Raw genomic sequence first — 25,851 nt, 5'->3', positions numbered from 1 at the left:
CACATGGAGTATTTGGGTATACAGAAAATCAATGATAAAACAGCTAAAGCTAATCCCCTAAATTAGCTACTTGTAATGGTTGCTGTCAACAATGAGTTGTTTCAGGCCTAATGTACTCTGCTGCATCCAGAGATTACTGTTGGTCTCACCATCAAACATAATCTTGTATTCAATATTCAATAAATATCATGACAGGGGATACCAGAAATGGGATTTACACATTGAACCCATGTGTGGAATCAAGCCCAAGGTCTTCAGTGTCACAAATGAACACTTTAACCACTAGGCTACCTCAATGCCCTGGTGAGTGCAACAGTAAGGTTTGCCAAAAGTCAAGTAATATCATGACGGGACATCAGACATGGGTTTCACTCATTGTACTGAAGTGGACAATTGAACCTGGGTTTTCTATGTGACAAGCAAATGCCTTAACCACTAGGCTACTCCACTGGCTCTGATGTTTTCATCACTAAAGAAGCTAAGCAAAACTTCCTACATATTTAGTGCATGGTCAAAATACATTACAACATTGTCAGAGACCATCATGGCATGTTAGTTAGGCTAGGTCATCTAATAATCTCAGCACAAGGATCTAGATTCATATGTGGAGTCCCTATTAATACCAACATTTGACATTTAAATATTTAACACGGTGTGAGACTTACACCTTAATGTTTTGACAAATCTGTTAAAATCTATGCAGCACTCAGTTCCGTTAGTCTCCTCTGAAAACAGGCACTGTCCAAGTTTCAGATTGTTCAAACGGACGTGTGCTGTGAAGAAATATTTCAATGCTGACTATTGCTTTGTGTCTTCTCTTTTTCAGCCAGTAATTACTGAACAAATAGAAACAAATGAGCTACCAGAACAAAAAATGTGTAGGCAGGTTTTGAGCTTGTAAAATAATCAGAGTTTAAGTCAGGACACAGAATTCTGTGATGTGTACATGTGTGTGTGTGTGCATGTGTGCGTGTGTGTGTGCCTGTCTGTCTCTCTCTCTGCCTGTCTGTGCGTGTGTGCGAGTGTGTGTGTGTGTTTGTGTGCACGCTCACGTGTGTGTACTTGCAAAAGCACAACCAACGAATTTCCCCTGTTATACACACAGTGTAACATGGATATGTATACACTCAAGCCTACATGACCTTATCTTATCTCCATCAGACTCAGGTAAAAAGTTCTATTTATAGTTATCTTGATATCTTCGGATTCAACCCATGACCTTTAAAAATATGCACTAGACCAAGAAGGTAGTCCCTGGCATAAAGTCCCTGATCAACTTCACAAGTTATTTAAAAAACAAAACAAGATTGTCATCCAGCATGCATCCAAGTGAAGTTCTTTGGACTGCTTCCTATATTGAAAGATCAGGTGACCTCATAGACAGCCTAATGAATATACAAGTAGAACTGCAACAAGGCATTGTGGTATTGACGAATTTCAATATCAAGTTTGCTGCAATACATTTTGTCAAGTATTGACATTGCAAAATTCCTATTAAATATATCTTGAGTGTTAGAATGAAAAAAGGAATTTGAGTTCTTGGGATTTTGGAAGAGTTTTAGTTAATACATCCCCCTTTTAAGACGTTTTAACAGTGGTGTTCTGGCAAGGGCCCTGATTCATGTAAATATTCAATCCTACTTATTCTCCTTGAGCATGCAGCACCAAGTACCATTATACATAATCCATTAGGCTCTACATCCAAGTCCAGTCCCCAGACAATGCTCTCTGAGAACAAGGGTTTCTGGAAATTGATACCAACAATATACTACAAATATTTCAATAATCTCATAAAGAAACATGAGAATAGTAAACATCTAAAATCATTTTCATTACCAACATCAACCACCCTTTGTCACCACCACCCTGAACAACCAGCCATGTTACCTTCACCTCACAGTCAATTGTAAGAAAGATAAGTAAGAGCAGTACCTTTTTGACCAGAGCATCATCAGGTAAAGACTGTACATCCAACACGTTTCCCATCTTCCTCCTCATCTGTGATTGCTGAGGAACTGACTAAAACCTCCACAACTCAAAGAGAAGTGTCTTTCACTCAGTTTCGATGTTAAATATTCTGCTTGTGTTAGCCACCAGTGGCTGCAGCTTGGGGGCAAGGAAGACCCATATATTCAGGCCAGTCTCTCCAGGGTGCAGTGGACTACCATCGGCTGGAGACACAAACAACTGACCCTCCTTCCAACACCGACAGCTTTGTCTCGGGAGGTATTGATCCTTAGTCTTGTGTTAATCTCCCCACAGAAAGCCACGAATCGTTATCCCTTTGCCCACTGACAGCATCGTTAGATTGCACAGACCAACCAACTAAATGTGCAACATAGATCAATTTCAGTGTTATCCAGGATATTCGAAGGACACCACACTCCGCACAACAGTTTGGTTTAAAAGACTCGTGTGTTGCAAGGCTACAGCAATGATGTCACTTATGTCGGTACCGCCTCAGGGGGTGGATATTGATTTGTTATTGGCAACTTGCTCGTTGACTTTTAATTGACAGATGTGTATTTCATACTAGTGAGTATGAAATGGCTGCACCTGTTGGAGACAGCAAATTCCACGATTAAGCCAAATGCCTTGGAGTTCGTCGTATCGTCTGTAAATTTCAATCAATGCTTGGAGATGGGTGAGTGAATAATGCATGTTCTCTGAAGTAATTCTCTACAAGTAAACCACATAGATCGAAATACATTTGAGAAGCTCAAGGCAGTAGGGTAGATATGCATCTCTTTGAAGGCATGTATGTTCCATGTAGTTACAGCAGGAGAACCTTTTCATTAATAACAGTTTATCTTGCATGCCTTGGACTCCAGTAGTCTCAAAGCAGTAGAAGCAGTTTGACAAAACTCCACATGGGAACAGCAAGGAAAATATGTACAAGCAGCATATAAATGAATTTGAACTATTGCAGGTTTTGGATGACTGATTATACTACAATCCATAGCTATGTAAAGATAATTCTTGAAAGATAATTCTGACCCCTTCTTTAGGAAAGAAAGTCATGGTGACCAAAGCAGAATTTTGAGACAGTGCACTTGTGTCTTGAATGTTCAAGTGGTAGTCAGTTATCTACCAGGACATGGTTCATAGATGACAATCTATTACAAAGGTATTCACATGTCTGTCTCAGCATGCATGTGTGAAGATATATTATTTGTTGAATCCCATGATGACTCGTCTTGTTGAGAACAATGGCTGTCACTGATTATTGCCTCCACGAGATGTAGAATGAGTACTATCAATAATGGAGTGGCATTTGTTCATTATGTACATATCATTGCTATCACTGTCAGAGAGTTGCTAACATCTGCAGCTGATGTCACATCTTCAGCAGTTCCTGATGCTATCAAACGTAGGTTTCATTATTTGCATAGTTTGTAAAGAAGAGGTACAAGGCTTTGCATGCTATTTGTTTATACAGTGGATATGTCAACCTTCAAAGTAAAAAAACTGGGAAAAAGAAAAGAACTATCAAAAGGACAAGTTTTTGCATACTGGCCAACCTCGAAGATTGCTTTGACGATACACATGATCCAGCGGTATATGATAAATAAAATGGCACAAACGTATATAATATTAACAATGACAATTAAAAAGGCCAATATTTTAAAGAAAGTACAAAAAATACAGAACTCTCAGTGTATGAATTGAGATGTTACGTTATTCATCACATAAAGAGGATGTTAAGCCAGTGATATAAGGATATAGTGAAATAGTGGGTTAATGACCTCAATATTTCAGTCACCTAATGACCTTTAAGTAAGATCTGGTGACTAATGGTGTTTAGTAGCTAGTTAGAGATTCTCTTCCCCTGACCTGACAATGTTTACATAAGAAATAGGCATAGTTGATATTATAAGTCCTTTCAACTTGACAATACTGGTTACAAGACTTGAGCTCCCTTTCATAATGGACTATCTCCACACCAAATTTGCTCTAAACCTATTCTCAGTTGCGATATTGTCTTCCAAGACAAGTCCTGGATGGCTTTCAATAGTTATGTGATTGGGGTGACATTCATCAGCTGACAAAGAACAGAGAAGCTATTTATCAACCAAGCATGGTCATCACTTAGTGCTGAGTTACCAGCAGAAACCAGCCATTGTTCTAGTCCTAGGTCATGTAAACTGTCATGGTGTACACAGAACCAGATTTACATGGCTCTTGACTGGCTATGTTCACAATGGCTGATTTGCTTGGTAATGGAACATGCAATGTCTTCCGTCAGTCAATATATATTCACGGAATGGGTCAATTCCATGTATTACAGGTCTGCCCATGTCAACACTCTGATCATGATGATCTTCTGAAGCTTGACAGTGTATACAGTTAGTAAACAGCTGCATTTCGCATTGTCTTTTGAGTAAAATCTTTCAAACTGCCAATTTAGATAGGGAAGCGCTTTCAAAGAAATGTTTTCTTTGGAAATGAACATCAACATTAAGTCTAACAAACATCTAGAGGAACAGTAAGACTGAAGAATTCTTGGTAGTTGGGATGGGTTCAAGCTTTGGTCAGGTTGTGCTAATAATTTTGGAAAGCTGACAGTATGAGTAGTGATCAAAAGCTTGGTGTAAAGCTTTATCACTTACTAAAGTTAGGAGTATATCAAATACCATGACAACATCAGACAGGTATAGCATAGTGTTATCAACAAGACAAATAACTGTATCATGTGCTATAAACAGAGGCAGCTGAAACTCACAATCGTTTGTCCATGCGAAGAATGGATGACACAATGTGTTCCCTCCATGAAGTCTATTCAGCCAATAAAATCTGCCCTAATAACAAGGTCTACAAGGCACATCATGTTAGTTCTTTTTGCCCCAACCCACCACTACCGTTGTATATACAAAATATATACCTTCTGTATTTAATCTTCATAAGCAGCGCCTACAAATTTGGTACTAAGCAGCTTGCAACTTAAACGTAAGTCCAAGGACTGAGGTTCAGAAAAATTCAGTTTTGTGAAGTGACAGTTACAATTCACTCACAGATTTGGTACATCAAACTGAATTCAGTCATCATTGTAATCTCATACTCATGAAGGACTGGGTGTACATGAATCTGACTGTTACTTATCAAAGCCAAATAAACTAAATGGCATATATCATTGGTCATTGCCGTGATACTGTCAACATAGTCAAAACTTATATATATATATATTGTTAGCTTCCTTGAATATAATCCATGATCAACTGCAGACTTGTTGTATTGGTTACATATATTCATATTCACTATGTAATATTCATGGCATATATATTTGTCCCATAGTGGATTTGTTGCAGCTTTACTGACTAATAAAATTAGCTGATGAAGTCCACATAAAAAACACATTTTCTACTCATATCGTTTCAGTAAAAGCCCCACTTTGTCAATATCAAAACACCCTGTGCTGATATTATGGCAAATGCAGTCATATCTTCAATGTGATATTGAATCATCATCAAAGAGTAGACTGTTTTCTGTGCTTCCTTCCATCTTCTGTACATCAACATGTAGGTACTATTTTCTGTGTCACCTACATAGCCATTATGCTGCTGTCTAAGACAACAGGCTTCTGCTGGAATTGAATTTAAGAACAATATTACCATGGTTACGGGATAAAAAAGAAATCTTGCTTGTGTCTGGTGAAGGTAAAAATTCAGTTTTGTGATTTGCTTGCCAACCCTGGTAGTTCAAATGTTGAGAAAGCTTCAGAGGCAATCCTGAACTTTGAAATCCCTGGCTTGTCTTTATGCATTGCTTGAAAACATATTCTGTCTCCAATACAATTCCCAAACCCCTATCCAAACTACTGAATGGCCTACCTTAATTGGCCAAGACTTGAGAAAACTCCAGAGCTCTATCTTACTGTTTTCTCAAAGTGTTAGCATGCTTTACATCACATAACTGTTTCAGCACGCATTACTTTCTCAAGGCAATCCCATAAGTAATGCTGATGCTGTTTAGCCTTTAAAAGACCAAGAAGACCATTGGAAGGACCAGTGATCACCAACTGCAGTTTGATATTGAGCATGGCAGTCAAGACTTGACACCACTGCACACTGTAGCCCAGTCTACAGCATGAAAGTCAAGGAGAATCAGTCTTTACACCATAGCAGACTGTAACCAACTACAGCATGACAGTCAAGGAGAATCAGTCTTGACACCATAGCAGACTGTACCCCAGTCAACAGCATGACAGTCAAGGAAAATCAGTCTTGACACTACTGCACACTGTAGCCCAGTCTACAGCATGACAGTCAAGAGTGAGTGAGTTTTATGCCGCATTCACCAATATTAAAGCTATATGGCGGCGGTCTATAAATAATCGAGTTTGGACCAGACAATCCTGTGATCAACAACATAAGCATCGACCTGCGCAATTGGGAACCGATGACATGTGCCGGCCAAGTCAGCAAGCCTGACCACCTGATCCTGTTAGTCGCCTCTTACGACAAGTATAGTCACCTTTTATGGCAGGCATGGGATGCTGAAGGCCTATTCTACCCCGGGATGACAGTCAAGAAGAATCGATCTTTACACCATAGCAGACTGTAACCAACTACAGCATGACAGTCAAGGAGAATCAGTCTTGACACCATTGCAGACCGACACCATTGCAGACTGTAGCCCAGTCTACAGCATGACAGCCAAGGAGGATCGGTCTCCATAGCACAGCATACTGTAGCCCTGTCTACAGCATGACAGTCAATGAGATCAGTCTTGACACAATAGCAGTCTGTAGCCCACTACAGCCTGACAGTCAAGGAGATCAGTCTTGACACAAGGATAATCAGTCTTGACACCATTGCAGACTGTAGCCCAGTCTATAGCATGACAGCCAAGGAGGATCGGTCTCCATAGCACAGCATACTGTAGCCCACTACAGCCTGACAGTCAAGGAGGTCTGTCTTTACACCATAGCAGACTGTAACCAACTACAGCATGACAGTCAAGGAGAATCAGTCTTGACAGCATAGCAGACTGTAGCCCACTACAGCCTGACAGTCAAGGAGGTCTGTCTTTACACTACAGGATACTATAGTGTAGTATACTGCAGTGTAGCCCTTTACAGCAGGAACACAGCAACACCCAAGGACACCTCTTAATCATCAACACCTACAGTCATGACCCACTTAGTGCACTTCGTAACAATGTGGCCTAATGGACATTTTTTTCCCAGGTAGCCACTAGTAAAATCAAGAAATCAAGCCAGTATTCTAAGCTGAAAAACACATTAGTCCGAAAACATCATCTCAACTTTCAGTTTTATCAAATTCCTATTATGACATGCAGAAGAGGACATGGTTGGTAAATACTAGTTGTGAAATAATGCATAGCACTTGCTGTTCCAGAAACCTGAAAAAACATTGCATAAAATATCATAAACTATCAAAAGGTACAAGTTCACCTCCAGACCTGTCAGTATGCCAAGTAAGATGGAGACAGATTGTCCAGTTTCCAAGATTTGCTGCAGAATTCACATCTAGCACTGGATGGATTAGCAGAACAGGTGGAAACTACATACTGAGGATAACAAGGCCTTGCATTAGTCTTGCTATATTACAATCTCATATTGTTTAGTATTCATTTCTCAACAATCATCATTTATATACATTCAAAAGTCATGACTAACGGTATTATTAGTTGCAAACATACTGTAACTATCATTTTACCTCGCAACATTTGGTAATACAATTATTTTTTATGTGATTTTGTAATGTAAAATAGTCTATGCAGTTCAAAAGTTCACTGCATGCACCAAAACTTATCCTCCTGGCATGACATCAGATCCTTCACTGATACACTGAGTGTGGTCATGCTGCTATCACTGTCATCAGAACTGATACATGTGATACTCAACAAAACAGCGTGGCAAGGTATTCATATCTGTGTCTGAGCATTAAAACTCAGCTCAAACAAGGTATTTGTTTCAAGTAGTTATTTGGAAACCCCTGAAGCTTTGAGTGACTGACTGACTGACTTGTTTTCAGTGTAATTACTGAAAATTGTGAAAAGCAGTTGCATGTTGAGATATTTTACAGGTGCTTCCTTCTGCAATGTGTGTGTGGAACAGACAGAGAAAATGCGCTAATGCTTAAAGAAATATTTACCTTGATGACATATTTATTGTGATTACATTGTGTGAAAGTGTTAAAGTTATGTTTCCTGTAGGTTTGAGAACTTATATTTCAAACATGCAACTTCATGTAAAACAGTTAACTTTGCACATTAATACTGATGCAAAGAAGCATCTGTCTCTCCATTTTAGGAATGTGAGTTTAAATTTCTATTTCTGTTTTATCTGATAATTATGAAATAACTGAATATTTAAATAAACATGAAATTCTAGACTGAAAATATAACTATGAAATGAAGCACCAGCTAATGAAAGAAGTGTAGGTTTGAATCAGAAGAGACACCCATACTCTTATGGAAAAAAATTTCATACATGGTCATTGACAACTAAATTGCATTTTTTCACCATGCCCAACACTTTACTTCAGGTGTCAGGCAAGTCAGACATACTAACTCAGCCCCCTGTACAAATATATGGATACGAACCATCCATCTGCCCACATGAAAGTAAATCCTCACTAATTTCATTGTTGAGCAGCAATACCAGTTCTTAAACTTGCAAGAGTTGTCCCCCCTTTCACCTGAACTGTTAGTATTTCACGATATGTTTGCCCATATTTTCACCATGCTTGATGTTCCAGTTTCATTTCTATTGTTTGGAATAAGTAATACATTAGTACAAGCAGGTAGCCAAATCTAAATAAGTTTCAGTTGACAGGATGAGAGACTGTGTTTCCCCGTCACATAGATTGATCATACGAGGTATAAATGCCAGGTATATCCTGGAGTATTTATCAGTTTATCTAACTGGTTCAATTTAACTTCAGCGCTTCCATTTCTATGTCAAGAATCATATAAATTTTCACACTTGAGACTAAACGTTTTGTATGAGCTTTCATGAAACAGTAATTAGCATATGTATGACACTGAGGCCCTACCATCATAAGATTTGGGGGAGACATTAACAACAAGGTGAGACTGAGCTATGCCATCAAAATGAGTTAGCAGAAGCTGAATTTCAGAAATCTCAAAGCCTTAGCCACCAGTAACAGGCACTGGTAACATAAGAGCAGTGTATGAAATAGTTTTGAAATGTGGCCTGCCCAAGGACTAGCTGTCAAAAAAAGTGACCAGTCATGAACAAACACAGCCAGTCCCCCCAAAATTCTAAAAACTCTTCATTCAGCCCATGTTAAATTTATTTTTTCAAGTAATTCCCTGACCACAAAAACAGACTGTCAAGGACAGGGAGGTGGGCTGTATCTTAAACACTAATAACAGGTAGATGGATGGTCAGTCATCAAAATATTTTCAAGTGTGATATGTTCAGTTTCTGACAGTTTTCTAATCATTCCCGGATTCTGTCTTGCTAATTAAATTCCCAATTTTGTCCAAGAAGAATTTTTACCAACTTTGCCATGGCAAAAATCCACAGGTACTAAGCAAAACATTTTTATTAGTACAAAAAAAATGAGGATAGTAAATGAACATACTGTCCTTTGTCAATGGTAAACAAAACCCCTCAGGCCGGTAACACCTGTGATTTCACATCAACAACAATCTCTCACCAATGCTTTTCAGCACATACATTATAACAACATAAACAAGTACCCTGTCATGGAGACAACAGCAGGTGGGTCAGTTTTACAGCCATTAAACTGGTAAATTTGAATAAATTCAATCCCCCTTCACTATTTGATGCAACGTTAACTGTATTACCATGGTTTCAGGCAGTATTCATTCCATCTGCAGATAATGTGTAAAAATGATTCGTCAAAGACAAAACTGATGATGAAAACGTACTCTGTCACCAATGCTTACTATAAGAAGCAACAAGATCAGGTGGTGTAGCTCACTGATTTGCTTGATTGAGGTCATTGTGACAAAACTGTGTAGATAATGCTCATGATGTCAGTCTCTGGATTGTCTGGTACAGACTGGACTATTTACAGAGTACCACCATGTAGACGAAATACTGACGAGTGTGTGAAGTACATAAATAACAAACAAACGACAAATACCCATGACTGGAAAACATCGCACAGAAATGTTGGATCATTGTTCATGCTGCTATCCTGGCGTTACCTGCAGCTGCAGTGTGGCTGACTGTAAGAGTGACAATATTCCTCCACTTCAGACTAAAGTAATTTGAGAAAGGTTTCGTCTGAAATTCAAGCTGGAACACAGTTTTAGGAACAGTCTGACTGAGAATAATCAATAATCCAACCAAGAGATGGCTCGACAGCAGCAGTATCTTACCAGACACATAAACATGATAAATATGCATGCCATGCACACACTACAAAGACATAGAACATACTGAGAGCACAGCTGAAGGCTAGAGACACTTCAGGAGTATGTCAGGGACCATTTATTGATCTCCGTAATGAGTGGTACAATTATTTCCTGGTAGTGTTCTCCAGTCTTGCCTTGCCTCCTACAAATGTACCTATTGTTTCCAGTAACAATCTGCTAATGGTCATGCTTATCCTCAGTCTTTTATAGCAATTGTGTTGTGGGAACTCAAAAAACATGTAAACACTCTTCATTATTATTCAGTTTTAGATTCTAAGGGCAGATGGGCTCACCGAGTCTGTCTGGCAAAAGGACAACGTTTAAACACAAGGGCCAATAAATATGCTTGTCACTTTTACCGTTATTTGATGGTTGTATGATGTGACTTCTAATTGGAAATGACCCCAGCATGTGCAGCCTTGATGTAGGTGTTCTTTGTCTCTGAATCTCTGGTCTACCTTGGGCTCCTTTTCAGTTAAAATGGGTTTGTTTGTTACTATCAAAATCATATATATTCAGACACTAAATCTTAGTCTAAAGCTCACCCAAATGTCTCGGGTTTTATTCCCAGATCAGTACAAAGTGTGAAAACCATTTCTGGAGCCAATAGCGATGACACATAGCTGTAATATTGCAAAAGGTGGTGTGAAGTCACACTCACTCACTCACTTACTTGCTATTTCTAACAGCTTTAATCAATGCCATGAAGGATCTCATCAAACCAATGATCAGCAACAAATAGTTACTAATATTTTAGTAAATTGCCATGCTTACACTGTTGTGCATAATTTATGTTCTGGCAACTTTAGTGAGTGAGATAGTGAGTTTAGTTTTACGCCGCACTCAGCAATATTCCAGCTATATGGCCGTGGTCTGTAAATAATCGAGTCTGGACCAGACAATCCAGTGACCAACAACATGAGCATCGATCTGTGCAGTTGGGAACTGATGACATGTGTCAACCAAGTCTGCGAGCCTGACCACCTGATCCCCTTACGACAAGCATAGTCACCTTTTATGGCAAGCATGGGTTGCTGAAGGCCTATTCTACCCCGTGACTTTCACAGGTCAGCTGCAACTTTAGATATAAAAGGCATGTCATTAATGCAACATTCCATCCTTGTCCCATAGTTGCAAATTTGCAAATTCGTAACAAGTAGAAAATATTGAGACCAGTCGCCACATATACCAAAGTAATGTAAAAATATAACTTTATCAACTCATATACAGGTATTATTTATTTACCCATCTGCTTCAAAGCATTTCCCTGGTTTTCAATCGGTTAACAAATAAAAATGTTATTACTGATGACATGTCCTCCCACATTTGACCATTAAATCACCAAGTCATAGCATTGATGTTTGTTTACTGAACCACAAATATTGCACATGGGAGCAAAGGTGAATAGTTAATATTTCCTGGTAATTGTGTGAAAACATCATACCTGACAATGTTGATCACAATGTTTAAATTAAAAAGTAGCATTAAAACCACAGCACAGTTTTACATTTTAGCAAATATGATACCATGTAGCCTCTCACACATTGACATTTTTTAAATAAAGCGGCTTGTTGAAGGTCCACTATAAGCTAAAGAAACAAAACTATATGTCATAAATCTAAAATCACACTTAGAAATTGTCAGACTTCATAATGCTCAGGGTAAACCTTGCAAAGTTGATTTCCTGTCTACTTCCAATATTCAACACCTGAAACACATATGCCAGCACACACTATTTATCTATTTATAAGCACAGATGTACGGATATCGTAAATCTGATTTGACATGGGAGATCCAAAAATAGGTCTCCAGAAACCTTAATACTGTGATGATTTATCAGGCTCAGGGGCATGTTGGCAATGTCTTCACTGTATTAATGACATACAGGCATGTAACAGGTACATGCTTCAAGGGAAATCTTGATTTGTGGTTTGAGCTTATCGGAACCAGAAAACGAAGTTAATATTGCAGCACAGAACCAATCCTGCAATATTTCTAAAATGTGGAATTCTGTTGAGGTGAAAAGTGATACAAGGAAGGTTAGCTTAGTATCCATCAGTAATGTATTACATGACTTATGACAGGTTGGTTGTTACTTGTATCATGTGTATTATCAGTGTTCACAAATAGCGTCCGACCCTTTGACAAATCCAACAGATTCACAGACAGTCAGATGGAAATCTACAACCTGCCGGCCCCAGTGTCTCACTGTATATTTTCCAATCACTTTGCCTAAGTTGACATATGTGACATGTCAGACTTGTTTGCTGTTTATGAATTTTATGTTTGTTAATAATTTCAATGCCAAATACAAGAAATGTCAAATAAGAAATATGTGTTTAATTTTTAATCTGTGGGTCCTGTCAAATTTCAGTGGGTCACACACACACATCTGACCCAATGTTGTTTTACTTAAAAGATCTTTTGTTAACAGTGTATAGTTAGAAAAACAAGAGTCATCAGAAGATGACATATCCCCTCAGCCCCCTCATGTTTGAAAGGACAAATAATCTGAGAGATACTCATTGTTTTTTTAAGATTAAGTTTGAATTGTTTCCATGGAATTCATGAAAATTATGAATGCCATATATCTGTAATCAGCAAAGTCACAATTTCAAGATCTGTCTCATATATTTGCCAAGATCTGCAAAGATATGAAATGGTGTTTGAGTTGTGCTCTGGGAACAAAGCCCACCCCTCCATTTTGAGAATAGGTCCGAAACGTTTCCATGGAAACCAAGAACATAATACATCACAAAAACCTTTAAAAACCAAAAGGCACCACTTTGGGGTCTGCAACACATATCTGCCAAGTTTTACTAACAGATATTAAGAAGTTTTTGAGTTCTGCTCCAGAAACATAACAGAAAAATATTGAATAGTTCTACTCCGGAAACGAGGCCCATCTCTCCATTTTGAGACTATGTCCGACATGTTTCCATGGAAAACGAGAAAATAATACATCACAAGATCCTGCACATAGCAAAAGGCTCCACTTCAGGTTCTGACTGATATATCTACCAAGTTTTGCAGAAAAATATTGAAGGGTTTTTTAGTTCTGCTCTGGAAACGAAACACACTTCTCACTTTTCAGACTATGTCCGAAACGTTTCCAGGGAAACCAAGAAAATAATAAATCACAAAAACCTGTACATAGCAAAAGGCACCACTTTAGGTTCTGATTGACATATCTACGAAGTTTTGCAGAAAAATATTGAACGGTTTTTGAGTTCTGCTCTGGAAACGAAGCCCACCCCACCATAACACCAAAATGTTCCATGGAAAAACAATAAAAATACAAATGCCAAAAATCTGTAAATAGCAAAAGGCACAACCATAGGCTGAGATTACTATATCTATCAAGTTTGGTCTAAAAATATTGAACGGTTTCTGAGTTATGCTCTGGAAACAAAATGATTATGGATGGACGGACGGACGGATGGGGGACGGTCAGACGAAGTGTCGACTATATCCCCCAGCATTACATGCCGGGGGGATAATAATTCGATACCGGGCATCCCTAGTTGTCGTGAATACCATTGATTAAAAATCCTGTATGTAGTATCTTTATATAATTCATCAGCAATGTGTAACATTATATTCTGAGAAACATGCTACTTGCTTGTCCAGTTGAATAACGTGACATTTTCATGGGCCTTCTTTAGCAGACCCAAAGCAAAGTCTATACTTTAGGCTACATACAATTATTTATATGAATTGTTTCAAGGAACTAACCTTGATTTTCCTTTCATAAACATATTATATCATATTTACATTTCATTCCTGTAAAAGAAGACTGAAATCCTGAATTAAAAAATCAATCATTCTCATTATGCTCATAAAATTGGTTCTGAATGCAAATTCTGAAGAACTGTACGTTCTACACCAATCAGTTAATAAACATTTTCTTCAAATAGAGTGAAACTATCTGTCTATATGCAAAGATATTTCTCAAATGAAATGGAAACATTTGTTTGAATCACAAAGAAGTATTTAAATAGAACTATGGGTAATTTTAATAACTCATCCTGGCCACACTATACATTCTCACAATGTGGTGGCTGCAATGTGAACAATAGCAGCAGAATCCTACTATCAGGAAAAACACATGCATATCACATCCTGGTTGTTAGGTCAGCGATGAGACACACTAACTAACTCAAAAAGAATTATTAGTTTCTTAGACTTCACGACACTACTTACCAGCTGATAACAAAATTAAATGGCTGAGCTCCAAGGTATGTCAGAATTGTAACGCTAAATGTTCAGGCCTTTTTCAGGATCCCTCTCCAAATTCCCAATACACAAGCAGATTAAACTTTTTTGCACACTTTTTTCACATAACATATATGTATTTGTAATAGTTCTGTGAAAATTCTTGGCTACATAGGGGTTTTATGAGTCAATGTACTGGAAATTCATGCAATTCAAATTTTGGGTTCAACTCTCTGTGAAAATTCAGTCTTAAAATGTGTGTTGTATATTGTACCATCTTATTGTTAGCTGTTCTGTTATATTTTTAACAAATCCCTCAAAATAACAGAATATGTTTGTAAGTGCCCATAAACTCCATTAAGCAGTAAAACATTGACAAATAATTAGAGGACAGATACTGCTAACTTGTACAAGTGGGTTGCTCCCTGTCCTGTACCTTGCCTGCAACAGCTGATCTTAGCCAAAATATATTTTCTGCTGTGCTGACATAATATGTTGAGTAACTTTTTTTGTTATTAAAAGTTCTCAATGGATAAGTTTGTTAAAAATTCCATTTTCTTTAATATTTGCAACAGCATTCTAAAGAAATGAGAGTAATATAATCAAAGTAAATGTATTTCCAGATCTTTTTAAAATAATTGTGTGTGAAAAGCCATTTAGGTCTACCTCCTCTTTGCAGTTATTTGATAAACTCACTGAAGTAGTCAAAAGCAGGCTGTAGGTTAACACATGTTTAAAACAGGGAATAAACAAAAACTTAGTATTGTTCATACTGTTTGAAACATCTTTGTGAAATTTGTACCAAAGGTCACCATTTGTACAGTTTCATGCACAACCCTACCAAATAGCGACAGCTGATCATTAGCAGGAGGATAACTCTATCATTTTTTTTAACCTGAAAGAGAAAAGATCAGAATAAAAATATAAGTGATGCATAAGTTGAAATTTTCAGCATGTGGTCCAATGCTTTCAATATTACAGAGTCCCTACAATAGTACAAATCAACTCCACTTCCACAAGATTTGTGGTTAGAACTCGAGTTCAAAGATGGCACTTGTTATACTTCCTAGAACTACATTCTAAGTAAACTTAGTCTCAGTATTATTCGTTACATTCCTCTAGTACATCCAAAAATCCCAAGCAGGAGGTCACGTCAGGTAACCTCTGAGTGACTTATGACTGTCCAATCAAACACAAGATGGCTGAACATACTTAACCCAATAGACAACGGCTACTGTTTTGAGTTTGGCGGAACTTACAAAATTCCTCAGTCACTGACACTAATGACCTAACAAACAAAAATCTGCATAAAACACAGATATTTGACCTGCATTGTATACCCCTACGGCTTTCCGATGACATGGCTACCATTTTCCCAATAAGCTAACATCCATGAATACTGACAAAATCACTATTTTCAGTGACTGTTTATTAACAATGTCGTAGCACGCTCAATATGCATCACCTGCAAGCAATCATATTTCAAATAGTATTCGGAATCATTCGGGTACAAACCTTTCAAGGTAAAAGTTCAAAAGGTATGAGCGAATGTCCACTTTTGCGATTTAGAAAGCTGTGTTCTGATTCGTCAATCTCAAAGATTACCTAACCCGACTAACTGGGGTTTGTTAGACTCAGTAGTGGAGTGTAACGATTAATACTGAGAATAAGTTTACTTAGACTGCCTAGAACTAGGGACAGATGAGATAAAAGTGAAAGCAAGGAATGATCAGCTTAGATTCATCATAATGTGTCTGTCAGCAACCCATGCTTGCCATAACAGGCAACTATGCTTGTCGTAAGAGGTGACTGACGGGATTGAGTGGTTAGGCTTGCTGACTTGGTTGACACAAGTCATTCGTTCCCAATTGTGCAGATCAATGCTCATGCTGTTGATCACTGGGTTGTCTGGTCCAGACTCAGTTATTTACAGACCACCACCGTATGGTTGGAATATTGCTGAGTGTGGCGTAAAACTAAACTCACTCGCATTGGAATAGGCTGTCATATCCAGAGTACCTTCCATGGGTGAATCTGTACATTTCCATCATGTCACCTCTTAGCCTTCTGTGTTTTGCCAGTCTTTCCTCATAGGTTAGGTCTCTCAGATGTGGCAGCATTCTCAACGCTCTTCTTTATACACTCTTTATTAGAACCATGCTGAAAATGGATATTTAAGAGGCGCACGCACAAGTGATGTATACAGTGTTTGTAGTGAAGACTCTTCAAGGTAATCGTAGAATCTCCTTATCAGTTCTAGAATTCTGTTTGCCTTGTTTACTTGTGCTTTGAGATTTTCAGTTCAGGGTCCATGTTAACACCGAGATCCTTCTCCAGTTCTGTGGCCTCTAGATCAATGTCGCATGGAGTATACATGCTTGCAATTTCTTTTCCCCATGTGAAGTGATTTGCATTTGCCTGTGTTAAAGCCCAGGTGCTAATCAGATGACTAGCTGACTTTCTAAGTCCTCTTGAAACATTGTACTTCCCTATGGTAATGACACATTTTAAATTTTGGTATCGTCTGCAAACATGTGGCATGTCAATAGTTTTGTCTGGAGGGTTGTTGATGTAAATAATGAAGAAAACTGGGCCGAGAACGCTTCCCTGAGGGGGCTCCGCTGGAGTCTGCATTCCAAGATGAGGTTTTTCTGTTTACTTTATGACACTTATGTCTTGTGTCCAGGAAAGAAGCTGTCCATTTCAACAGGTTTCCAGGTATCCTTCCATTTTCCTAATTAGTCTTGCTTTGGGAACAGCACTGAATGCCATTGCAAAGTCCAAATGAATTGCATCCACATTTTTTCCTTCGTCTAACAGATCTGTCCAGTCCAGCTCCATAATAGCTTCCTTGAACAATAGACTCCATCATTTTATGTACAATACTAGTCAAACTTACAGAGCAGTAGTTGCCTGGTTTGTCTCTGTGACCCTTCTTGAACAGGTGTGTTAGTACTTACGTATGCATCTTTCTAGCCGTGCAGAACTTGCATTCCTCCATTGACTTGGTGAACTGTATCTGTAGTGACTTGCAGATTACTGATGCTGTTTCTTTCAGCACTAAGGGGTCCTGTCTAGTCTTGGAGATTTGTTCTGTCTTAAGGATTTGAGCTTTTTCCTAATAATATCTTCAGAGAAAACACAGGACAGTGTGGATGCTCAGTGTGGTATCACAATGTGCAAGCACTATATGAAACTAGCATAACTTGCTCTGAATGTGCAATAATCTTGAACAAAACATTAGACCCAATGTGATCTATACTGACATGACCTGACAGTGAATATCTTCATTTATGCATTGCTTGGTATTAGTTTCTAACCACTAAAATATTCTAAAGGCAAGATCTTGTCAATAAAGGTACAGCAATTTCATCTATTGGTAAATCTGTTGTCATAAGTGTCAACAGCAAAGGGAAAAGGAATCATTTCTGTGGTGTCACGGTCTAGCAGATAAAAGGCAGAGGATATATATCATAACACTAATTATTCTCACGGCAACAACAGATGTCAATAAATGTTATTACATATCAATACATACTTTCATAAGATAAAATTATTGAATTAACTGTGTTTAATATTACTTTCACACACAAATATATCTACAAATGACTATACATGTTATTTTGTACCTTGATAACATGCAGCTTACATCAGATAACAATTTCGACAACACAATAACATAACACAAGTGGCATTGTTGTGGTAATTACGGAGTTCCAAGACATGCATGCAGTTTCAACACACCTTGATTTATTTTAACTAGTAAAATTCTTTTGATTATTTTCACTTGAAAGAAAAGAGGAAGTGATTCTTATCTGCTATGTTCCGCAGACAACTGAATAAAATATGTTGCATTTGACAGAGATAATAATTTGTTTTTGAACTTACTGTCATGATTATTTGTAGGGTTTCAAATATCAATAACACCAATAGTTTAAGTATATAATCACACATTTACCCTCATTAAAACCGACATCTGGACTTTATCGGACTCCTGGATGAAAATCGAGGTTGCAGACGACAAAACGTCTACAGCCGACTGTTGTGGGTGGTGCTGGAATTGCCAGGAATTTAGAACGTGTTCCAAATTGATGAGGAAGGCATGTCACCCCATTCTATTACGTCCTTACCTTCATTTCCGGTGGCATCACCACTACCAACGTAGCCGGGACTGCTACGGCATTAGGACATCATTATCATAAAATACGAAAAGAACAGCCTTATATTTGGATTCCGTCATTGGCAGCATAGATTAGTTGATCAGCCCATCCAACCAAAACAAGATATCACCTGACGCATCTCGCCTCTGAGATTGCCTTTAATAGGTCTCAAATGAATTAAAACAATGGTAAAATAAGGTCCGACGCCTTTCAATATATTGTCATTACATTTATGATCGTACCTTTGGAGTTCTTATACAGTCCATCACGGCAGGCGATGTCTTGCTTCCTTATTCCTCTGTAGCAGACAGCGCCATGACACCTCCCAAGTGCTATTTTTTTCGTATTCTTTTTTAAAACTAGTAGAATTTCTGAATATGTTTACTAGAATTGCGATATTATTTACTATCAAAACAAAAATATATTGCATTGATTAATTCATTATCGGTCAGCTGTCGTGAACGTCCTTCACCCTTTAAAGCGCCAAAATGGCGACTGGATTCACGTTTGGTGGTGGTCAAACTGGTGCGGCTACAGGAGGGTAATTAAAGATAAAATGTTTGACTTTAAGCGAATGCGGTTACTTAACACATACTGGATAACCAAACTTTGATACGTGTTTCAAAAACATATCAGTTTGTATGTGATTTTATTTCAACATCATAAATCGTTCAGTTTTCGATCACAACGAGGACGTGCTCTATATGGTACCGTATGTTTTTCGCCTGTTCAGTCGTTATTTCTAAGTAGTACACTGTCTAAAAACACCATGGCGCATTTGACATCTTGTCGATTAAATGCGAATTGCCTTACATACGGGTAGAAGGTCTATCCGCAATTCCCTTAAAATGTACCTATTTAATATGATTATAATAATCTAGCTAAGATACATAGCGTTCACTACATGAACGCTATGGCGCACCTCCATAGGCCGCAATGGTGGAAATCCTTTGTCGCACTTTCGCGCACTCATTACGACTATTGCGCACGAAAAACTTATGTGAATGGCGTCTTTGAACTTATACCTACATGTGAGCCCTAGTTTCGTTATCAAAATATTAAAAAATAAATATTTGCAAGCCATCAAACATCTCAGTCGATCATTCGCATATGAGCGGCGCCATTTTGAATCACGTGACGCGAAGGGATTCCCTCCCTAAAATAGTAACACACGTGTTTTACACCTCGCTGTTTGTTTACAACAAATTTTCATACATTCTTAAAAAATTAAAAGGATTGTGTGGATACTTTAGTTTCCAGTTCACACTGACAGACCCTGCTCTTTTTTCAATTAGGCCAATCGTTTCCATAAGAACCAAGAAAGATAAAAATGCAAAAAATCTGCAAATAGCAAAAGCACCACTTTACTCTGATCCATATTTATTCCTATTTATGCTGAAAAGTAACAACCGGTTTTAGAGCTATGTACAATTTCATATACTTATCATTGTTAAAGTTCTCAATATCAGTCAATAATATTTGAATCTTGAAAAGCATTCTTTTCTGAACTAATACTTCATTAAATACTGCTATTTTTGCTGTCAAAAGGAAGGGGTACTGTCAGATAGCAAATGGAGTTTCTTCAACTGTTACTTCATTGAAGTATATAAGTGACTTAAAAATAAAAACCTTTTTCATTAATGATATATGAACAAGAGTTTAAATATGATATTTGCCTTTGTGCTGTAATTTGAATGATCCTTGCCCATTTAAAAATAGCTTCTTAGATGTATTCCCATATTTTGGTATTTGTTTATAACTGAAACATAACAAACACTGCTTTGCTACTTGTTTGCTAATATGGAAAAGAAGAGATGTGCAGCAAGGATTGAAGCAGGATGCTTGAAACCTAACACAAAGTAGTATAGGGAATGATAGTCCGAAAACACTTTTCAAAAACCCCTCTAAAAAGCCTCATTTAGTAAATGAGGCTTTGGTGGGACTATTAGCTCTTGCTATTATTGCCCCTACTACAAAGCCACGCCATCACGTTTACCGTGACTTGGCAGGCGGTAACACTGTGCCGTACGGCACGATCAATAATTCTTCTCTTACAAACCCCCTACCCGGCCCATCCCTCAAGTAGTACAAGTTAGGTTCGTCGGCTTTCATATCCACTTTATCTATGTTGTAAGTTTTGACTGACCATATAGGATCGGTGGCTCGCTTACGGCTATCACCCTCGTGTTCCCCAGGCTGGTACAGATACCTCACTAGGGCCCTATCCGGTATCTGTTTCTCCTTTCCATGTAATGGAGCAGACGACTCTGCTAACACTGATTTTAGTTTGATAGCGTCTGCCGGTTTCTTACCAGTGAGCCGGGTTACTTCATGGTTGATTGCCGACACCACCTCGGGTAACCTCGCTACCCATTCGGTCGATCGTTTTCCAGTGGTTGTCATCTCCCTAGCATATTGATGGCCGAACAAGCGCTCAGCCAAAGTCCTATTAAATCTCTCAACTATAGCTTGGCTGCGATGGGCTCCGGCCGTGCCACGTCTGACCTTTGTATCGTGTTTGGCTAGCAGTTGTGAAACGGCACCCATGAACTCCTGTCCGGGATCAACTTGCAGCTCTGTTGGCCAAGTCAGCGGGCTGCGTTTGTATATGCGTTCTAATCCTTTGGCTACTTTGACCGAATCTTTCGTGGTCAAGGGTTCGGCTTCCTTGTAACGACTGGCTACATCCACTAAGGTTAAGGCATACTTGTACCTCTTATCATGAGGTAGGAACAGTAGGTCTGCCTGGTGAATGCTATTAGGTATGTTAATTCCGAAACTCCTTCTAGGTACGTAGCGTGGCGCCGGCAAATAGATCTGCCACAGGGCTTGTTTTTCAAGCCACGCTTTGGCTTTCTCTGGTGATACTCGTGCCATTTTAGATAGCTTATCTACTGCGCTAGCTCCTTTCCAATATCCACGCGGGCTGTAATAAATAGCCTCAAATTTTTTCATGTCCATACGCGTATGTGTTTATACCATCAATAGCTATCCAACGTTTCGTGTCCATAGGCGATAGGGACGTCTTGTTTATAGTCAGTCCGTATATCTTATGTCCATCACTTCTAAGCGTGTTCATCTTATGCCTAAAGGTACGGGTCTTGAACAGGGCCTCCTTGAATCTGGCGTGTTTGATGTGTTGTTTCACCACATACTTCTTAACCCCTTTAGCTTTTCGGATCTCACTATTGTCGGCTTTCAATATGGAGTACATCTTAGGCCTCAAACCTATGTACTCAGCTATTGGCGTGCCAGCACACTCGTCCTTCATCTTACCTAGGACCTTTTTATTTACCGTGCTGTGTATAGTATGGGTCTTAGGATAGTCGCTGGTGTCGTATAAATCGATGTGTTTTTTCATGTCCTCGTACACGTCCTCGGTTCGAATCTCCATCAGCAGGGAATCCGTGTCAGTGTACAGCACTTCGCACCTGTCGCCGTACTGTTTCTTGAGCTCGTTGTAGTAAAAGTCGTACATCAGGTGTTTGGATAAATCGAGGATACTCATCCCAACGTAAACAGGTCGGTTGAATTTTATGTGGCTTTTCTTCATGTGTATGGCAACTAGGTCGTCTGTGAATATTTTATTACGGTTGAATGCCGGACTGGCTATCAATTTCCTGAGCTTGTCTTCCTCACTAGATCTAACCAGTTTCACGGTTACGCGTTTCCTCAGGTTTTCCATAGTCTTACCAAACACCGAGTTGTTCATGAGCTTGTAGAGATTTTTTTCAAAATCACTGGTGGCTTTTTTTCGTAGGTCTGTGTTCATTCTGATGTAGGGCTCCATCCATGGGCTCTGGTCGAACATGAGCACCCTGTGTATTTTGGTCAGCCTCATACCCAACGACAGGTACAGCTGTAGGTTGCGATAGTGAACGATGTACTTGGTCTTATTCATTAAGTTAGGCACGAGTTTTTCAACGTCTGTCACACGACCACCTGACAAGTTATGTTGGTACTCAGACATCCAGTCTGGGTTAACCCTCATACGTTCGGGTGCAAGGGGATAGCTGTTGTGCGATGCGTGTAATGCCTTGGGATACTCTAAGTCAACTTCGAGGATATACCCTTTGTTCGAATCTGGTGCAATGCTCATAACATCAACGTTTGGTACCCATTCGAATCCTCCTGTAGGTAGATACTGGCTCATGGCCCAGCCGTACAGGTTATTTGCGTCGAGGTAGAGAATGTGATTGGTTGATTTGTTAGGATCGTAACCTTTCACGTATTGATTATTTGCTTTCGCGTATCGTTTGGATGCCATGGAAATCCCACCTCGCAAGCCTTTCTCAATGAATAGGTGCATGTCGTAATCTGTGAGCAATTCTAAATTAACTCCTGTCTTTTTAAGCAAGGCGTCCCACGACAGACCTGGGCTGGTGTAATACCATGCGGGGTCGAGTTTATACTGCTTGAAACATGTCCGCCGAAACGTCTCGAACACGTCGGCTAACAGTAGTACATCTGTCCTCAAGTACAGGTCGTGATAATCACCCAGGTTCTTACAACCCAGTTTATTCCATACGTTAGTCGCGTGCGAGTAATCGTCTCGTGAGACGGACGCTTCATTCAGCTTGCTATAAAAGCAGTCGATAGGAGGTAGTCTGGTCTCTGTGAACTTAGCCCAACTATCCATGTACTCATATGGGTACACACCCTTCCTCATGAGCAGGTGTCTAGTCTCGGCGTCTGTGTATCGATCTGTGATAGGGAAGGTATTGTTGGCCTTGACCAGACTGTCGAGTGACGACAGGAGGAATTGAAACGAGTCAATGAACCTAAGTCCGTTTAAGCTGAAGGAGATGTATCTCTCCATGTTGTTTGGGATGCACGATATATTACCATCGATTTTCGCGATGGCCTGCATGATCAAGTGAGAGTCGTATCCTCTCAAGTTGTGAAAGACAACGGGGATGTTTATTGTCTTAGGATTGATTTTAAGCTTGAGGTTGCACGCGTTGTGAGCGGCGCCTCTATACTTACCAGTTATGTGGCAGTGATCTCTCACCGAATCACCGTTAAGTGGCGAGTCGCACACGTGACAGTTAGTGCTACTGGCGTGAGCTAGCTTGTCGGCTCTGGTCATACGCATTGGAGCGATTTTATACAATGCATTCCTAATAATTTTTTCTTCCTCCTGCAAGCACTTTAGAAACCTTTCAGCCGCGTCAGGACCCCTATACACTACCGGAGCTTTCGTTTCCCCGTCACAACGGACGACAATGTATCCAAACGAACAGGCTTTATGCTCTTGTGTTTTGTGTGTGAAACTCCCACTAGTGGATGATCCCCCAACCACTAAGGCTTCGAAGTCGGCGTATATTATATAAGGCACAGACATTTGGTTCTTGTGATTGTCGAATTTTAGGATATTTTCACCTTCCTTAGGCATGTCGACTCGTATGGCCGTCTGCCCAACACCTTTGCAATCCTCCAGGTGGGATTCTAATAAATCAGCCCGACTGAAACAGTGTAGGCATCGTACACAAAAGTGTTTTTCCCCAACGTGTTTCGACTGGTCGTGCAACAACCGGCTGAGATGTTTTATCCACGTGTAGTGATACTTTTCACCTTTTTGAATCATGAATAAATTAATAACTTGACAATCCTTCACCGGGCTGACCCTGTGTATTATTGTTGTGTTACCTTCGTGTCCAAAGACATTTATAGCCAGATTATTCTGTTTTTCTACTTTAGTGATCTGGGATATTGGGGTGGGTTCATCTATACCATCCCAGTTGAGCCCATCGTCCTGTGGATAATTAGAAGGCCTGTTCGGATTAGTGGCAGCTGGAAATAAGGCTGACCTGATAGATAACCTCAAGCAATCGTTTCCTCTATTCTTAACGTTTACTATGGCTTGTTTGTTCTTATAGTAGGGAGGCAAGGCTAGGTATGACCCACCTCTGAACGGCACGTATTTAGCTATATCTAGATAGACGTTATCGATTTTATCTACAGCCCACCCGGACCCCATGTGCGTGTAGCGTTCTAGGTATTCTCGTATCTGCTGAAAACTATTATCGATTGATGCGTCAATGGTCTCTGCATGTGTGACGACCTCTTGTTTACCTCGGAAGTAAGGCTGAACATACTCAGTGGTACTCCCAACCTGCTTATCGAGCGACATTTTCACTGTGATCTGAAACTTGATACTTCCTAGATTATTTAGTTCCTGGTTGACCTTATCAGCTATCAGAGGCTTAATATCTGTAATGTCTATGTTTCTATCAATGTGCATGCGCCAACCTCTCAAATAATTGCCTACGGCGTGCTCAGTGCGCACGAACTGTAGGTCAATAGCTCTATTCTGTCGTAATAATTCTACAAGCTGTGGTTTTCTCATACGAGAATACCCACCTAAACCCAAATCGTGTGCCTCGGCTTTCAGTTGTTTTACAGTGGGAGGTTTTGCTACAGGGGTATGTGATAACAATGTGGTTAACCCGGCTTTCCCCAGTTTTGAATAACCCGTGTATCCAAGCTGTTTCGCTTGAGCTTTTAACTGTTTTACCGTAGGAGGGACTTCTAAACCTAGTAATCTCAACAATGCTGGCTTCCGCATTCTAGAATACCCGATAACACCTCTCTGCTTTGCGGCCCGCTTGAGCTCGCGCACAGTAGCCATAGTGTTTACACCTAAGAGAATCAATGTCTAATTGGTCGGCAGTAACTCTTAAAAAATATTTTCTGGTGGCCGGGTACAATTCTAGACATTCTGTCAAATCGTCCCACGTACCTGGTAAAATATATAGTGTGGATGTTTCAATCCAGTACTCGCCTTGGGTATAGTATTCCTTGTATTCACTTATACTCGAAAAACGTTCTATATGGTATTGAGACGCGATATCCCGCTCCCATTCGAAGGGGCGAGTATACTTAACACCCTCTTTAATCCATACCACGTCCACTATTATCTTAAATCTGAAGCTGCCCCATAAGGCCAGTTCATATTTGAATATGTTTTCCACAGACATAGCTATACGTAGGTGTGTATAATCTCTAATTGGAGTCTATCTTGAGCAGTCGCCTACGTTCTTTTATGTAGCCTTTTTTATTCTCGTATATGAGTTGATGTCTGACTACGTTCGCTCCG

General features: G+C 39.4%; 2 protein-coding genes across 8 annotated transcripts in view; one reads left to right on the top strand and one right to left on the bottom strand.

The window, feature by feature from the left end:
* The window catches only part of LOC137274650 (myotubularin-related protein 6-like), a 105,109-nt gene extending 86,035 nt beyond the window's left edge, over positions 1-19,074 (bottom strand). For both annotated transcript variants that reach the window (XM_067807960.1, XM_067807961.1), the window contains exon 1: positions 18,995-19,074. In XM_067807960.1, coding sequence (XP_067664061.1) covers positions 18,995-19,018 — 24 coding nt within the window. In that variant the 5' untranslated portion in view covers positions 19,019-19,074. The remainder of the gene's footprint in view (positions 1-18,994) is intronic.
* A 138-nt stretch (positions 19,075-19,212) lies between these two features.
* LOC137274655 (nucleoporin p58/p45-like) overlaps positions 19,213-25,851 on the top strand; it is a 41,931-nt gene continuing 35,292 nt past the window's right edge. For all 6 annotated transcript variants that reach the window (XM_067807970.1, XM_067807967.1, XM_067807972.1 and 3 more), the window contains exon 1: positions 19,213-19,293. In XM_067807970.1, coding sequence (XP_067664071.1) covers positions 19,241-19,293 — 53 coding nt within the window. In that variant the 5' untranslated portion in view covers positions 19,213-19,240. The remainder of the gene's footprint in view (positions 19,294-25,851) is intronic.

The sequence above is a fragment of the Haliotis asinina genome, chromosome 2 (assembly GCF_037392515.1).
Source record: "Haliotis asinina isolate JCU_RB_2024 chromosome 2, JCU_Hal_asi_v2, whole genome shotgun sequence".
Classification (NCBI taxonomy): Eukaryota; Metazoa; Mollusca; class Gastropoda; order Lepetellida; family Haliotidae; genus Haliotis; species Haliotis asinina.
Note: the sequence above shows the minus strand (reverse complement) of the source record. Positions and strands in the feature narration are given on the sequence as shown.